Source organism: Protopterus annectens, chromosome 14.part0, assembly GCF_019279795.1.
Source record: "Protopterus annectens isolate FY-2018-M chromosome 14.part0, PAN1.0, whole genome shotgun sequence".
In the NCBI taxonomy this organism is placed as follows: domain Eukaryota; kingdom Metazoa; phylum Chordata; order Ceratodontiformes; family Protopteridae; genus Protopterus; species Protopterus annectens.
This window is the reverse complement of record NC_056748.1, coordinates 319,266,469-319,285,517: the sequence shown is the minus strand read 5'-3', so window position 1 is coordinate 319,285,517 and position 19,049 is coordinate 319,266,469. Positions and strand designations below refer to the sequence as shown.

General features: G+C 38.8%; 1 protein-coding gene across 11 annotated transcripts in view; it reads left to right on the top strand.

Annotated features, from left to right (window-relative positions):
• The window catches only part of PLEKHA1 (pleckstrin homology domain containing A1), a 2,820,639-nt gene that overhangs the window by 2,430,413 nt on the left and 371,177 nt on the right, over positions 1-19,049 (top strand). For all 11 annotated transcript variants that reach the window (XM_044056044.1, XM_044056048.1, XM_044056047.1 and 8 more), the window contains one exon: positions 5,863-5,931. In XM_044056044.1, coding sequence (XP_043911979.1) covers positions 5,863-5,931 — 69 coding nt within the window. The remainder of the gene's footprint in view (positions 1-5,862; positions 5,932-19,049) is intronic.

The following is a 19,049-nucleotide window of genomic DNA, read 5'->3' as shown; positions in this document are numbered from 1 at the left end:
GTTTCAGGAGGTTATGGAAGCTCAGGTAAAACTGACTGGTGATAGATAAATACAACATTGGAATGCAACTAGCGATACTGGAAACTGTGATTTTTTACATGCTGTGAGCTGTCACTTAATGAAGTCAGATAATTCTATTTTTTTGCATACATGCACAACTTACTAAACCTCACATTTTAGAAACCTATGCAAAATGATTAGAGAAAAACATTTTTTTTTAAACAATCTAGGGGACTTATCTGTCAGAAGTGGAAGGTCAGAGAAGACCATCTGTCAAGTGAAGTCCAGGGATGTTCTCTCAATGACATCATGAAAAGTACTGAAGAAGCTGGCGTACAGGCTATTAATTTCTCCCTGTGGACACAGCAGCCTGGATACATGTGTGAAGGGAAGCAGGAGACTTCTGAAGATTGTCTACCTGTTGCATCTTGGGTAGAATGTAACCCAAATAACTATAGGCTGTAGCAGCATTGAGGAATTTGAACATCCACTGTTATAGTGCAACTTGCACAACTGTACTTCCATCATTACTTATTCAAACAGTTTTAATAATGAATATTTGACTGGTTGGTTATCTTTGATTCTGTGATTAATTCTTATTTTGTTTAATGTAGCCATTTCATGAATTTTGTTTAAGTACGTTTCAAGTAACAGGACAGAGGCAAATACGTTTACTTTTATTACAAGTCTCTTGTATGTATTTCCTTCACTATTTATTTTTATTGCACTGTGATGACGTTATTAAAGTTCATTGGACTAATGTCATAGTGAAGGACTCACTGCACTTGCTATTCTAATTTTTAAGCCCAGTTTTCCCTATCACTGATGTTATGAATTAACAGTACTTGAATAGCAATGATTAGTTTTTCTGTAACAGGTTTCCAATATCAGTTTAACAAAATACAAACGGTGCCCATCATTCAGGCAGGCTTTAGACTTTATTCTTATTGTATCCCTGTGCCCTCGTACAGCAACTGTGATGAGATTGCTCACATGCTGGACCTTTGAGCATATGCTGTTCTGTATACGCTGTTCTTCCTATTACACAGTATGCTACTTGGTGAACACACACACACCCTCCTGTCACTATCTCAGCAGAAGGTACAGCCTTCCTCCCATCAGGATGAGCAAGCTAGGAGGAGCTACTCACTTCCACACACCCTGGTCAGCTCCTTCTGTGCCTAGTTCACTAGTCCGTTCCGGGTCATATGTATCTCAGTCGGAGTATCAGCTCATTTTATTGCAAACCTGGCTTTCGTGTTGCATAGATATGTGGTGACTCATCTAGTTTAGATACTCATATCTGCCAATGTTATAGTGCTAGAAATGTTGGTCTGGCTGTTATATTGCGTATAGTCTGCAACCTCAAAGGAAGCACCCAGATCTGTTCAGAACTGATGGTCAAGGACACCACGTATATAAATGCCGTAGATATAGCAAACTTGCTGGCTGAAAGATTCAGCAAAAATTTCACCCCTCTTTCCCCCCATCAGTAAATTAGGACATCCCCAGTACCCACCCCCTTCCCCTTACATCTAGGGAACAAGTCATCACTGCTCTCTCAAAAGTTAAAAAGTAATTGAACCAGCAGAGTAAATGCTCAGCGAAAACCAAGGACTGTGAAAAATAATGAAATAAGTAGCGGCACCGCTGAGCAAAACAATGGAGGGTATCGAAAAGACAAAACGGATAACAATCCAAAAGATAATCCCAATGCAGTAAAAATCTTACTCCAATGACAGCAAAATTGATGAAAAGCAGGTTTATTAATAAAACAGGTTAGCGCTTTCGCAATAGCTTCATCAGACCTAATCACAAAAAACCATCAAAGATCAATGCTTTAAATAGGTAGAAAGGCGCCAAAAACATCAACATCTTAAAGATGCATAGCTCATAAAAACACTTTGAAACAAAATGCATAGACGGTAAACAGAAAAATAAAAAATAAGTGTACATTAATAAACATACCACTCTTTAGGACAAATATGATAAAAACATGATAATAAGTAGTTAAAAACATGTATGCAACAAAAATAGTAGTTATAAATAAATACACATTAAGTGCTTAAACACATGTTAATTAATATAAGATGGTGTGGTCAATAACATTACATTTATTGACTTAGGATCTCAAAAGTAAGAAGGTTGAAAACACAACCCAGCATAAATTCCTATAGTGTAGACATCTTAACATTTCTTCTTTGAAAGTGAACTGGAAGATCTTAATGTCAAGTTGTTGGAACGTGGATATAGCCAGTTGGATATTATCAGAGGAATGGATGACATACAGCACCTCAGGGAAGATAGAGCGAGACCATACTTCTCCGAAGGTGCCATGGAATCATATACAGGTGCCCCAGGCTATGACCTACACAAGAGAAGGTACAACTCTCATACTGACAATGAAGTGATTTTTCCCATATTTTACACCAGGGATGTTGGCACGCTCAAAGATGTTTTTTCCAAGCACTGGCATGTTCTATCAGTTGACCGTACCATTAAGAGCCTTACAGGTGATCGACCCAAGTTCATATACCGCAACAGAAAGAACCTCAAGAATTTGCTTTGCTACCCAAGGACACGTCATGTCTCTTCTGGTCTTTCAGGTCCCTACATGACTACCTGCAACAAATGCAATTTTTGTAGTTACATTAACACTGAGCCCGACTTTCATTATCCCTATGGCTCTGGTGCATACCATATTAGAACGAAAGGCAACTGCATGTCCAAGGATGTGATATACCTAGCCTGTTGCACCTCATGTCCGCTAGACCAATGGGACCTTGAAGGACAGGATTCGGAGGGACAGGATCTACCACACGAGGAAGGGTAATCTACATAATGCACTATCCAAACACACTAATGAGAAAGGTATAGGACATCAATTCAGGTTCAGGATTTTAGAACAGGTTTCTCAGGTAGGAGAGAACAGGTTTCTAGGGAAATCCAGGGATTATTAAATATTAGGGACTGACCTGGCACCAGGTATTAATGGAAGGTTCCCCCACACAGCAGCTGTTGAAATCCAGGAGGCTACTGGTGAAGAAATGTTAAGATGTACTATAGGCTGTACATAGGAATGTATGCACTGTTGTGTTTTCACAACCTTCTTACTTTTGAGACAGTCAATAAATGTAATGTTATTGACCACACCATCTTATATTAATTAACATGTGTTTAAGCACTTAATGTGTATTTATTTATAACTACTATTTTGTTGCATAATGTAACTACTTACTATCATTTTTATCATATGTGTCCTAAAGTGGTATGTTTATTAATGTACACTTATTTTTTATTTTTCTGTTTACCCTATCTGTTATGCATTTTGTTTCAATGTGTTTTTATGTTTAAGAGTCTGATGAATCTTTGAGCTGTTCTGTATACCTGTTCTTATTATGCTGATTTATGTCATTGGAGTAAGATTTTTACTGCATTGGGATTATCTTGGATTGTTATGTGGTGTCATCTTTTCGATACCCTCCATTGTTTTGCTCAGCGGTGCCGCTACTTATTTCATTACTGCTCTCTCAAAGGCAAAAAGTACAGTCTCTATGGGACCCAATAACATCCCAGGCTGCATCCTACATTAACTCAGGCAGGAACTTGCAGCACCATTAGGTGCCCTATTCAACCAAAGCCCTGAGTACTGGCTTTGACCTAGCTGAGTGGAGGACAGCCAGTCCCTTTGCACAAAGGTGGAGCATCTGCTTGATCCGGGAAATTATAGACCCATCAGCCTAATTAGCCTCATCTGCAAGGCCCTAGAATGGATTATCATGGACCTCATTAACAAGGATACTGGCAACCTCCAAACATTTGATCCTACATAGTTTAGCTTCATCACGGGGAGTTCATGTCTGTTAAATTTGGTCGACTTCTTTGAGAGAGTCACCAGAGCCATGGATGAGAGGAGGACAGTGCACACCACTTACCTTAACCTGATCAAAGCCTTCAACACTATTCCTCACTCGGGGATAATAGACAAACTCTCTCAACTTGGCATCAATCCATATGTTACCAGATGGGTAGCAAACTGGCTCACTGATAGAACCCACCTAGTCAAAATAGGGGAAGCCACCTCAAACAGTAGACCCATAACAGGAGCTTACACCAGGGTTTGGTCTTGCTGCCTCTGTTATTTGAGAGATACTTTTCTGAGGTGCAGGCCAAAACCAGTGGGCTATAGCTGACCATGTTTGCAGATGACTGCAAGCTGGGTGCTGTCATCAATTCCCCTAGTGATGTGGACATTCTCCAAGAAGGTCTCACTCAGACAAATGACTGGTGCCAGAAACATGGCCTCAAACTGCATACCAAAAAATGCATCATCATCCCCTTTGGGGAGAGTGACGTCCCTGCATATTGTCACATTAATAACAATGTTCTAAGCACGCAATCAGTCTTGAGGGATTTGGGCATCCAGGGTGATAGCAACCTGAATTTTGACCACCGTGTTGCTTCCGTTGTACTGAAAGCCTTCTACATGACCCACCTTATAAGTAAGGATATCTAATCCAGAGACAAGGAGGTCATAACATCCCTGTACTCTTCCCTTATAAGGCCGATTATTGAGCGCAGTGCCCTTTTCGGTGTGTACCTCGCAAAGCACATGCAGCAGCTGGACAGACCACAGAGGTTCCTCACCAGGAGAATCCAGGGCCTCAAACATGTACCATGCACAGGTTAAAAGTTCTATCACACTACTCAGTTTCATACAGAGTCCTCAGAGGTGACCTCTGGCATACAAGGTGATCACGGACCCTTCCTTGATGGGACTGCTGCATATCCGCAAGTCAAGCTCCACTCGAATAACCCGCATGCGCAAGCTTAACCTGGTCTGTGACATCAACAGGACTTGTTGGCAGGACAGATTGGTGTCCCAGAGAATCCCCCCATCTGTGGAATGGACTACCTCTCCACGTCCTGCAGAGTACCTCTTTACCCCGTTTTAAGCACAACCTGGATAACTGGTATAGAAACAGAAAATACACCCCTGGGATTCCACCTGTGTCCCTGCTGTCTAAACATGGGTTAAGCCCTTGGCTAGGCTTATAAGGGGCTCAGGGACAATAGCCTAGTAACCTTCTATGAACATACTTCTATGTTATATGGAATTTTTCCTGTTGAAAATGGGCTTGACCTGACAGAGCAAAACCAGTTAGCAAAATGTAAGTTAAAAACTGAGCTTGTCTGTGGCTGCTTGAGATTCCAAGGTGCAGTAAAGATTCAACTTTCGAGCCACGTTTGCAGATGGTGGTTGTTTAGGCCATTTTCCAGTTTGTTAGTACTTGTTCTTTGTCTGGAGGTTTTAACAAGTTGAACAGTTTCCCTGCCTAGTCCAGTCTAATTCATGGAGTACCTTGTTATGAATGCCACCTGTAACCTGGATACCTTTTTCTTTCTCAATGCAATCATTCATCTTTTTGAGTAAGTTTTTTTTTTGTCTGAGAAATGCTTTGGTAATGTAAAAAATGCTCTGATGTGATATCTGGATTAACCATCTGCTGCCCCTAAGGTGGGAGAGTACCCACATCTGTATGAGGTAGATTGTGGTTCACCATGAAAATACCTCTCTAAAGCCTTATTTATAGTGTTTTGTAACTGGGTAATTTCTTGTGCTTCTTGCGTTGGGTAAGATATGTAAGGTAACCTCTGTTTTTTTAAAGAAATAGTGCACATAATGGCTCTCTTTCCATATTTTGATGTATTTTGACTGCTTAATAAATCCCTGTTGTAAATTTTTTCATTCCTTTCTTAATGTTGTTTTCTAAACGAGACAAAGGTTAGAATACATAGGTTATGGTGTGTGTGGAGTTTAACATTTTGCTTGGCACTAAATTAGATATTTTCTTTGTATAGATGAAAAATTGGAAGAGGCGATACTTTGCTTTAGATGAGAATTCAATAGGATATTACAAATCTGAGTTGGTAAGTCTTTCTAAACCATATTTTTTCTGATTACAGGGCTATGTTAGTTACTATACTATTTGTCTAAATGAGGTTCAATACTTTCACAACTGATTGTTTGTTATATTGTTTACAGAGAGACTTTTGTTGTGTTTAAGATGGCTTTTGAGAGGTCTCTGTTAACATTCCCCTCATTGTTTTCCTCTGCTTGATTAGAGTTAATGTGTTTTATCACATTAATTTTGTTTCATAGTGCTAAATACGCATACAAATTGTACAAAATATTAACTATTCTGTGTGAAATATTTCACAAAATGCTGAAAGTTCACTGGAAATGGCTGCTTCTTTTTTGAGTACTGTATCTGTCCATAGAAAAGTTTGTAAGACAGAAGAGCTTTGTACCTGATCAGTCCTGAAGATGGTTACTTCTGGATATAGACTTTATCTGTGCTTGCTTATAGAAGAGTTAAAGCATTTTGAGGGAAGGCTAATGTGCCTTCTATTTAATGCTCAGTTAACAAGTGAGTGCTTTTTACCATAACTTGTGGAGTTGTGTATCATGTTGCTCATAGGTTGGTACTAGGCTATTGGCCCTAGGGCCAATACAAGCCTAGCCATAACAATTCTTGGCTATTTCTTCCCACAGTATTTACTTCCCTGGACACCTGTCTAGCAGGGTGACTGACGTGATCCCTGGGGTGAATTTCCTATCTCCCATCCAATCGTCAAGGTTCCTTTTGAAGACGGCCATAGAAGCGCTCTGCTTGACATGTATGGGCAGTCTATTCCAGAGTCTAGGGAGTCTCTGGGTCAGGAACCTATCCCTCCAGCATGTTTTGTTCATTGTGATGACAAGGTTTAGATCCCTGGAGCGTGTGGGTCTGAGGGATTGGGATTTTTTTAAGTGTAGCTTGTCCAACAGCTCTGGGTTTGACATGGCCTTGTATATTAAGCAGAGGTCGCCTCTGAGTAGACGATATGCGACAGAGTATAGCTGGAGTTTTTTTAGACGGTCAGCATAGGGCATCTGCTTTAGGCCTGTGATTCTTTTAGTGAGGTATTTCTGCAGCCTTTCCAGTTGTTGCAAATGTCTTAAGAGGTACATACCAAACTGGGCGTTGTATTCTATAATGGGTCTAATGAGTGATGAGTGCAGTAGGACAATTACCTCCTTTTTTCTGGATGAAAAGCCCTTAGTGATGAGGTGTGTCACATAGAAGGATTTCCTGACTGTTGTGGCAATGTGGTTATTGAAGGTGAGACCACTGTCCACCTGTGTCCCTAAATCTCTTATCACACTTTCGGTGTTTAGTGTACTGCCACCTCTGTGGTAATTTATGGGTACATGTTTTTTCCCAAAGGGGATAACTATATGTTTCTTGGCATTGAGCTCTGGCACCAAGCATCTGTTTCTGTAAGGCTCTTTTGTAGAATATCTACATCATTTGGGGATTCAGTAATGGCTCCCAGTTTGCAGTCATCTGCAAACTGTGTTAGCCAGAGTCCCTTAGTGTTGGCCTGTACTTCAGAGAAGTAGATGCCAAACAAGAGCGGTCCTAGGACTGAACCCTGAGGTACTTCACTTTTCTGGAGCTGGATTTGGAGTTGGCTACATTTACAGTGTGGGTTCTGTCAGTTAGCCAGTTGGCAACCCATTGAGTGATGTAGGGATTAATGTATACAATTCATTGTAACCCAGAGAAAACCATCAGAATATATCCTGTCCTTAGCAAGACAGTGTGCACTTGAGAGCATACCTTTTCACTACTAGAAAAATCCAAAAATGACAGTCTTAAGCAAGAAACCCATTTTGGCAACCAGGCATTCAGAAAACAAAGCGATATTTTATAAAATTGTGTAACTTTAAAGTAAAAACTTGGAAAATAATGCTTTTTAAATGCTTTCATCAAATCACTAATGCAACAGAGAGGATAATTCACGCTATCAGTACCGTTCACACTTCAAAGAGAGAAAAGGCTACAGTGGGTTGTTTCCAACAACTGGTACGCTTAAGTGGTAGCAAAAGCACAAACTGCTTTAACCTAGCATACGCATATTTGATTTAAATTGTAAGCATGCACAGCTTTCATTTTTCCTTTTTTTCCAGAACAGAAATTCTATACTGGCCTGAATGTAAGTAGAACATAAAGCAGCTTTGTTGACTTTGGTGTAAAATGCCTGTAATATCTTGCATTTAATACATGGATAATATCCACCCATTCATTCATTGCTGTTGCAGCAGATCCAGCTCCTGTACTGAGCCCATAAACAGCTGTCACCATCCAGAGCTTACTAGCAAGTTATAAGAGGCCATATTTCAGTTATACTTTGTTACTTAGTAAATATCTCAGGGTACTGTACTTGGACCTTCAAGTGTATTCCACCGCTAAGATTGTCATTATTTCCTTTATAATTGCATGTAACCTATTGTTTGAGTTGGCTTGGCCATATTTCTGGGATCAGTATGGGGATTCTTGTGGTATTGTTCAACTGATAGTAAAGGACATATTTCCAAAGAAATATAAATTACTTTTACTTTCTTTTGAAGTAGAGCCAACTATTACAGATATGCACACAAGTATTTTATTCCCCACTTTAATGAAAAGCTATGTGTACCCTTATTTACAGATGCTGATCCTAATATGTTCTGGAATCCTACCTATTCCACTGTGCATGTAGGCCTGTTGAGTATTCCTTTCAGTAAGGATTGTACCTCTGAAATAGCTTTACATTTCCTAGTAATTTTTTTTCTAGCACTGTATGTGAGTATTTGGTTATTACCTGCATGCAGGGACTACTGAGGTGGTGGTGCTGCGGTAGCGGTGTCGCCTCACAGTTAGACGTTGCCCATTCGATTCTCAGTTAGAACGTCTACTGTGTGACGACATGCGTGAATGGGCGTTCCTTCGTTGAAGGTTGTGCGTTAGGCCCAGCAAGCCAGCACGTAAAACTCTACTGCCAATCATTAGCGGACCGGAGTTCCGCTGTGGCGACCCCTAACCGGGAAAAGCCGAAAGGCACACACACACTTGCATTGCATGCAGGGATAAATGAGCAGTAACCCCCCCCCCCGGGGGGGGGGATAAAAATAAATTTGTTGTGACCCACATTTAATAAATAGTTTTAAGTTGTCATATTTTAATGGATGAGTAAAATAAAATATGTACATAATCCCACTGTAATAATAAAGTAATCATTTTGAAAAACATGGTTTGGGACTTCAAAGCTTTCACAAAAAATGCAAAACTGTAGTTGTCTCTCTCTTTCCATTGAGACCATCCTTATAGAATAAAGCACCCTCTAATGAGGTACACCTCCTTTGAGTCAGAAGTAGCCACATAAACTCTCTGCAGATAAAAGGTGAGGTTTGATTAGCAGGTCAGGTGCTTAGCAGGGGATGATGGGCATGTTCATCCTGTGGTAGGGCAAGATGGAGCTGGGCACACACAGATGGATTCAGTAGGTGAGCTGACATTAAGCTTACTCGACTACTGCCTAGTGGTAGTCTTCAGTGCAGATGTGCAGAAGCATGTACTTATATGGAGAATGTGTTGTGGTCCTTTGCACTGACGTGAATCATACATTTCCCCACCCAGGGGTGGTGTTAGGCTGTTAAATAAAAACTCCCTCATTGCCAGGATGCTGATGAGAGCATAAAGCACTCTCATGGCTGGCTGAATGACAGTCTCCTACTGATAGTTATTTTCCTGACCTTGGGTGAAATTGCCGGGTAAGGGAATGAATGAGTCATGTCTCATTGTGGGAGATGTTTGATGTTGAGCAGGCACAGAGGTAAAAATCACACGGATTAAATACTATGCTGAATATGCAGTAGGTTAATGGCCATTATTCAAATTATCCGTATGTGTGCATGCGTGTGCTGCAGTAGACTGGCCCCCTGTCCGGAATGGTTTTCAACACATTTGACCTACTAGGTGCTAGGATAGGCTTCAGAATCCCCATAACCCTGTAAAGGATAAAGTGAGTTAATGGAAAATTTAGCTTTCATACACACGCTATCCCTCGACAGACTAAAGATTTTCATATTAGAGTCACCTCTGATATTTATAATAAAGAGAAAAAAATTATGGCAGTAGAAGTGTATTTCATTATGTGTCATAGATACACACTGCCCTGGATAATTCAGGTCCATGATAATTTAAAAACTTCTGCCTGCAATATTTTTTACCCTGTTTCACAGAGACAAACAGCTCTTTACAGACCGTATCTGTGATTGTTAATATGATCCTGTGATATTTATGGTCTTTTTCTGTCATTCAAAGGCTAATCACCGTACCACCCATTCGCCACCCTTTTTATATGTATATCTCAGTTGTTTAAGTCTGGTCAAGCGGCTCTGCCCAGTTCTTGTAATATATTTCACTAGTGTCATCCTCTTGCTCTCACAGACCAGAGTAAACGTGTCCACCTTGATTTGCATACACAACCTCTAGCCTGAGTTGCTTCTAAACTTAGCTCAAACTGACCCCCCCCAGTGTGCACCTTTTATATACATCTTAGATGTTTGACTTATGACTGGGATAAAAGAAATTCACACCTCAGTATGCTATTCAGTTTGTTTCACACAGAAAACTCCCTCATTTTTAAGAGTGATCATATTAGTGGTCCATTGTAAATATTCCTGTAATCCCAAATTCAGATTAAAAAAAAATGAGTGTGGGGGAGTTACACCTATCTTATAATTGTACATCAACTCAAGATTTGGACTGGCCACCGTAACTCAGTCCCTGGTGATAACAGCATGCACAAACAGCTCATTCAGTCGTTGTGTGTGCAGCAGCATGGAAGATTCCTAAGACACATCACACACTACTATACTGTCAGTTGCAGAAGCGGCTCATCAGTGCCATTTGGGTTGCTTTTCAGGGTGTGCTTTCAACTTGCTTTTAAGTATAGGGCAAACTAAGTAGTTCCCCACAGTTAAAATGTGTAACTGCCTAGATGGCTAAGTTTTTAGAGCATTCCATAACTAGTCCTGGCTACCTGTCATGGCTGCAGATGACTCAAGTTCTCAGAGTATGCCCTGCTTCAAGATCTGTTGCCAAGGACTGGTGGGCTGGACTTTCAAGATGGCTGCACAGTGAGCAACAACTTAATTCTAGATCTCCCAGTGTGAAAACAGAAACTCAGCAGAGAATGGTGTTTATGGGTAACTTTCAGTAACTGGCTAGTAAATATGCTACCTGGATGCCAGGAAAAAAGAAATGCAAAAGACCTGGAAAAAATCAGCTACAGAAAGTGAGGAGAAAACACTGACTGGAGAAAATTCTGCAGCTGTTCAACAAAAAGCAATGCAACCTCCAGACATGAATTCCAGTATCCTTAAGGAAGACACAAGACTACTGCACACAGAGCTGGTTAAAATAAATGAAACACAAACAACAAAAGCCTGTGAAAAATGGAAGAAGCTTTAAACAAATATTCAGATGAGGTGAAAAGCTGCAAAAATCAGAGGTCGAAATGAAGAAAAGGCTGGCTGAAAGACTGCTCAGGAAGAGATGTTTAAAAAAAAAAAAAAGAGTTAAAGGACAGATCATGCAGGCAAAACTTGATATTTTCAGCTGTACTAGAGAAGCTGGAAGGAACAGACTGCATTAATTTTATGAAAGCACAAATAAGCAACTGGACTGGTATTCCACAGCAAGAGTTGTTAGTTGAAAGGGGACATTGTGTGTATGCTCCAAACCTGGTTATGAGAAAACAGCCTAGACTTTTAATAATACAAATGCAATCATACCAGCAGGAGGAGTTGATTTTGGCAAAACTGCAGCAGAAGGACAGAGTACTAAAAATAGGAGAGAGCAGAGTGTTTGTGGAGAATGATTACTCATTGTACAACAGGCAGAAGAAAGCAAGTTTATTCCACTGTTCAGGGAATGTCAAGATGCAGGTGTGAGATTTAAACGGCTGTACCCAGCTGTCTTCAAAGTATTCTACCTTGGAAGGAGAAAATATTTTTTTGACGCTAAGGAGGAGATACAAAAGTTTGCCCAACAAAAAGTGAGCTGTGAAACAAAATGAGATTCTATTTCTTGTTCTTCTGGTAATAAAGACTACAGAGAGACTGTACCTGTGAAACGTTTTCCATTGTTTCAGTGGAAAATGTTGGCGTGAAGGAAGGGAGCACAAGAGCTGCCTAGAAGAATTGAGAGTATGTTAGAAATGAAGCAATGACAGGATTTGGGAGATGCAGATGAACAGCAATAAATCCAGTACCTTAATGTGGGATTACAGTGCAACAATTATATATGTGAAATATGACAGAACGAGAAAATCTGCCAATATTGGACTTTTTTAGAATTTGTTGGACTTATGGGGGGCTCTAAAGCATATGCCCTACTTCATGTCATTAATATTAAAAATGCTTTGGAGAGGGGAAATGGAGGGAGAAAGTTAACAGTAAGTAAAGATTTTTTTTCTTACTAGCTCTATTTTTGTGGTGTATAGTTTTCTTTGAATGCTATAAAGTAAAGTTTTTCTCAGTTATTGTAAGTGTAATGGGGACTGTAAATAGGTGCTGCTGATTTTTTTCTCTCCTTGTTCAGTTTTAAGAAATGGAGGCAATGCAATGAAAAAAGCCTGGTTAAAAGAGCATGACAAAATAAAACTTAATGTGCTTTTTCTCATTCTTGCATGTGGAAATGACTGGATTAAGGACCTTAGAGTCATTTAGTAACAAGTTTTGAGAGTAAGCAAGTAAATGAAAAGTAATACTGAGTCTTTTTTTCTAGCAAAAATGTGTATGCAGTTCTGCAGCTGCTCTTCATGTTTCTGTGGAAACAGTCTGATAAAGAGAAACTGGCTGCCTGGTTCTCCTGTCTTTGTGGAGACAATCTGATAAAGAGAAATTGGATAGAGGCTGGTGGAGAGTGATTGGCTGAAGGAAAAAAACTGAGAAGAGAAATTGGCTAGGACATAATGTTCTCTGAAAGCATTTAGTTTTCCTTGAATGCTTTGAATGCTTTCATAGCTGGGAGAGCTATAAAGAAAAGACAAAACCAGTTAGCACTTAGAAGCACAGGCTACACTATGAGTCTTAGCATGTTTAACCTTTCTTTTAAGTTAACTCAACTCTTTGAGTGTGGCTGTCAGTTTGGGACTTATGTTCCTATTAGGAGGGTGAAACGTCAGTATTTGAAGATGTACATAATTGTGTGCATTAGTATTAAGTTAATAGGTTTTAGGGGGTATTGGGGGTGTTTTTGTTTGAGGGCTTTCAGTAAACAAAATGTTTTGTAAGATGTGACTTAAGCTGAAACGGACATGACAAGAAACAGCTGTATAAACGTTCAACCTGTTAAACAGTATAGGTATATAACACAAAAGCTGGAACTAGACATTTAACAAAAAAGCTAAATGTGTACTAAAAGGTGGGAATAACTTTTTAATGAAATGATGCTTTCTGTAATGTCTTTAAATGTTAACAGTCTCACAGATAAATGCAAAAAAGAAAGAGTAGTGAACTATGTTAAAAATGTAGAGTGCAAATAGCTACACTACAGGAGACACAAGAACTGAACATGTAAATTTGATAAAGGTTTTCAGGATGGTTATTTAGTGGAATACTTGGGACAAAGGAAAAGAAGAATACTTATATTAATTGCAAGAGGAGCTCCAATAGTGATAGAGGAAGATAAAAAATAGTGGCAGATTTGTAGTGCTAAGGAGCTACTGGCAAAGGAGGAGGATTACACTGGCATGTATTTATATTCCATCTAAAATAATGGAGCTTAAGAAATTCTGGGAGAAATAATCAGTTTTCAGCTAGGAATATTACTTATAGGTGGGGAATGGAATGTGATTTGCAAAACTGAAGAAGTGTCTGGGGGACCCAGAAGGAAAATTATAACAAAGGAGGCTAGATTTCTGAACAAATTTATGAAAATATTTGGCATGGAAGATGTGAATTCAGTAATAAGAGTTCAGAGTGAATTTACATGTTATTCCTCATGATATAAAAACTGGGCTAGGCTATACAGAATTTACATTTCACAGGAACGTGTGCATTTAATTGAAGGTCTTGATACGCACCCAATAACTATTTCAGATCATGCACCAATAACAACTAAAAAACACTGGTTAATGAAATAAAAATGTCACTGGCACTTTCCCACCTATCTGCTGAAAAGAGAGGAATTTAAGCAATGGGTAGTGGAGATTATTCAGGAACATTAGAAAGGATAGAAATTTCTTCTGAAAATATAGCTAGGGAGTGGGATAAAATTAAGTTGGAGTTTAAAAATAGGGTGGAAATAAAAGAAAGGGAGCTATGGTTAAGAAATAAGAATTATTTAGAAGGATTGACAAATGTTAAATTATTGCAGAATGGGGGAAATCTCACGGAACAAGAAGAGGATCAACTGCAGAATGCTAAACAGAAAATAAGGGATTACCTTGATAATATGCACGAGTTTAGAAAGATTGCTGTTAAGCAACTGTTTTTTGATAATAATGATAAAAGCAAAGTGGTAAAAACCAGGTGGTGTGTCCTCCGTTGCAAAATAAGGATAAATATACTGATAAATAATAATAAAAAGGAGCAACGGAAGACAGGCAGGCAGTACTTGAGTCCAGAATCCAAGTGAATCCAAGCCGAAAATAAGGCATTTCAAGCAACAATCCAGCTTATAAACTCAGAGACACAGCTAGGTTAGATAACCATAAAAACACTCTTTTAATGTAGTCAACAATTGGTAAGCGCTTTCACAATACAGCTTCATCAGACCATAAAACAACTACTAAAACAGCACCATATATAAACATACACATTTGTGCAAAACTGGATGCAGAATGTGATTGTATTTTGAAAGTGCTTATCAATGGTCGACTACATTAAAAGAGTGTTTTTGTGGTATCTAACCTAGCTGGATTGTTGCTTGAAACGCCTTATTTTCGGCTTGGATTCACTTGGATTTTGGACTCGAGTACTGCCTGCCTGTCTTCCGTTGCTCCTTTTTGTTATTGTTTTTTGATAATAGTAGAGCACAAAAACTTTTAGCACAATGACTCAGGCAACAGAAAGTAGTCTGTCAACAAGCTTGGGGAGAATGTAGCAAGGAAAGTAATGAGATCCTGTAAAGGTGTTAAAAATATTTTGGAAATGTTATGAAAGTCTGTATAAAGCAGAGAAATATGGAAACAAAGAAAATATACAAATGGAAATGTTTGTGGAAGAATTAAATATGCCTAGGTTAGAGGTAGATGAGGCTCAGTTACTAACAGGATAGGAAGAGATGAGATAAAAATTGTGATGTAGAACCAATCTATAGGAAAGTCCCCAGGAATAGATGGGCATTCCTGGTGAAGTTTGGAAGCTAGGAGGGAAAAGACTGATAAAGATCTAGAAGGTTTGGTTTAACAGTATTTTAAGAGAAGGAGAAGTATCAACGTCCTGGAAGAAAGCAGTGTTAGCTGTAATATCTAAAGAGGGTAAAGATCCATTAGACTCCGCTTCATACAGGCCCATTTCTATTCTAAACCATGATTCTAAAGTGTTCATGTCTATAATAGCTAAAAGAATGACAAAAGTAATTAAAAAATTGATAGATGTGGATCAATGTGGTTTTGTGGAGGGGAGTCAAATATTTGACAACATTAACAGAACACTAATGATCCAGAGGGTTGCAGAATGTAAGAAGATATGTTGTTGGTGAGTCTTTTTGCAGAGAAAGCATTTGACAGAGTACGCTGGTATGCAGAGAAAGCATTTGACAGAGTACGTTGGGACTTTATGAACAGGGCAATGGAAGCATTTGCATTTCCTGAAAAAATTCTAAGGTTTATTATGAGGATGTATGAAGGACTGGAAGCGAAAATTAAAGTGGGTGGGATCCTCTCTGACCATTTCTGCTTGAACAGAGGAACCAGACAGGGGTGTACTGTTTTCCCTTTTTTATTTGCATTATATTTAGAACCACTGGCAAAGAAAATAAGACACTCAAATATTCAAGGATATAATTGGTATGGTAGTCAGGAAAAGTTGGCTCTATTTACAGGTGATAGCCAACAGAGGAATGGAAAAAGGAGATTCTGCTAATAGGGATGACTGCAATTAGGGGTATAGGCAGTAGGCAAGAGGAGGCTGGAATTTATTTGAGAAAACTGGCAAAGGAACCAAGGTATTGGGAGCAAATAACTAGAGAGGGAAAGATAATAGAATGGGAAGAGGCCAAGAATTTGTTTGGGCTTCAGGTTTGAGATTGCCTTCTCTGTCAGGGACTGATATCAGAGTATAGGCAAAGAGAAAAAATAGTGGTGTCCTAAATGAAAGACCAGCACTGGTCGAGTGTTTAGTAAAATCTAGAACAGAAGCTGCCATTAAAAAAGGAATAATTAGTATAGCATATAAAATAATGCATGATAACTGTTAATCAATCAGAGGAGGTTAGAAAGGATTGGGAAAAGACTGGATACGCAATTCACAAAGAAACAATGGGAGGATATATGTATGTCTCCCAAATATGCAGCAAATCTAGAAGATTGTAGATTTTGCTGGAAATGTTTACATTGATATTTCTATACCCCAAATAGACTCCAGACAATTTTTCCTAAGGTACACAGCAAATGTTGAAGGTGTGAAAGGGAAGAAAGACGTACTTGGGAACATATTTTCTGGGAGTGCGGTGAATTGGCAGACTTTAAAGATTCCCTGTGGGATGCACTGTCGGAGATGCTGGGTGGGCAGATTAGTGTGACAAGGGAGATGATTTTTCTGAGCTATGATACAGAATCAGAATTGTCTATACATGGTAAGGCCTTGCTGTGTCTAATTATGATGTCTGCCAAAAAAGCAATTACTAGAAAATGGAAATCAAAATCTAAACCAGTTATATTAGAAGTAGTGAATATAGTAACAGAGATAAAACAGCTGAATTTGAGATCTTTAGAAAAGAGTAGGAGCAAGCTAAGTAGGAAAAATGGAAATTGTGAGAACAATACGTACAGGGGAGAAATGGGGTTTAAAAGAAGGCAGGACTTAAATGTTCTATGTAATGTTTGACTGAAAATGATTGGGTAGTTTATAAGTGATGTATAATGTTTGCAACTGGGAGTGTGTCACTATCGTTTCTGATGTAAATTGCTTGCATCTAGGATTGTGTCTGTAGTTTGTTTTCATTTATATAAATGTATGATTGCTACATCATAAGTGATGGTTTAATAAACATGTTTCTTTTAAAAAAAGGGCAGGAATTAATTTATGTAATGTTGCTTAGGTTATATGATATAGCAATATATGTGAAGTGTAATGTTTGTCAAAGGTAATTTAATACAGTTTAATTATTTTGGTATAAATGTATATTTGCCTGTGTTACAAGTGATAATTCAGTAAAGGTAAAGTAAAAGTTAAAAAAAAAAAAAAAAGGACTGGTGCGCTCTGCACATGGGGTCTCATGTGACCTTTAGACCTCTTAAGTTCTACCCTTCAAGAGCCACATTATAAGGACCAGTCAGTCTCCTGTGAGCCTCTGAAGCAAGTTAGTACTATACTGCTTAAAGGGGCTGAAGAGCCTGTTACTCCTTTTGAAGGAGAGGAAAAGGGTATTCTGTTTCCATTTCTTCCTTGTTTGGACATGGAAGGGATTCTTTGTCGAGGTTTGATTTTATACACACACACATCTGGGAAAGGCTGACACAGGTTTACTAGCTGTGCCCCCATCTGCCCAAAGTATAAGGTAGTTTTTACTGCCACCAGTCAATCCTGCCAGCTACATTAAGGCCCTTAACAAAGGGTGTTGTATCTTGCTGTGTAATATTAATATTAACACAAGTGGTAGTTTGACCAAGAGCAAGGCTATTAGAAGTGGACCACACAGTGTCACAAAATAAATATGCAATTACTCTCAAAATATCTCTACACAGATCAGATCTATATTATTTCTTCGACAGCTTAGGTTGTCGAATGCTCAATGATCGACACCTAAGCGTCAAAGTTTCAAAATCGTGAATGGCCATATGTGCAAATTCTTTCCTCGGGAAAGAATTCGCTTGACCGTTATCTGGGATTTGCCCTTTCCCCAATGTAGAGCAATTTCGGAGTTGGTATATTTAGTTAGGGGGTGTGTGTGGGAGGCACAGCCCCCCACGTCAGGAGGTGAAGCCCCCCACTATATTTAGGTTGAAAAGTTAATTTTATTTCCAGATGGCCTAGCAAATTCTTTCCTGAGGAAAGAATTTGCGTATGTGGCTGTTCGCGATTTTGAAACTTCGACGCTTAGGTGTCTATCATTAAGCATTCGACAACCTAAGCTGTCAAGAAAATAATATAGGCCCCACAGATCATCCACAATGAAAGGTTTAAATGTACTTAATAAAAGAACAGGACAATACTAAATATATATTCACGACAACATCAGAGTTTACAACCACAGGAAGTATTTAAAATAACATTGCAGGACAGTCTCAAATAAATAAAGAAAAACATCCAAACTAACCATTACTATATTCCTGACTGTGTCTAAGAGAATAACTATAATCTAAGAACTTAGTAATAGAGCAAGGCAGATGTAGTGAATGAATCTTTTAGTTGTTATCAGGTCCAAGGCAGAATGCTCTTTCTCACTAAGAGATTTCTCAGATTAATATCTCAAATATTACTGCAGGGATAACTTGCAGAATGACAATTTCTTGTCATCTGACTCCTTTTTTCCAGACAAATCATCCATTGATGAAACTAGCTAGAAGAGCTTCTCCACAGATCTCTGGCAAATGCTGGAAGTCATGAAAGAATTGCATTTCTTCGTGCTTTCAAGACTAGTAATTAATTCACCCTAAAGACAATACAGAATGTTTCCTAGTAGAGACATTGTGTCTCTTGCTTCACTGAAAACTGAAAGATAACATCTTTTATAGCCTAGCCATAAATTAATTTAATTTCAGCTGCTTTTCTAAAATTTACTAGGCTGAGGTTAATGTCCTGTGTCCGACTTTCCACTGTTAAAATATGTAAATTTAAACAGTTACAATAGTGCATGTACATTTCTGTTGTTTTCCAGTAGGGCACACTGTGGTTACATTTCAAACAGCACTCTGCAAATACCTTTTCAACACACGTCTGGGCAACAGTTTGATATACACGACATACAGTTTTAATACATTTTTAACACAAGCATCTTATGTAA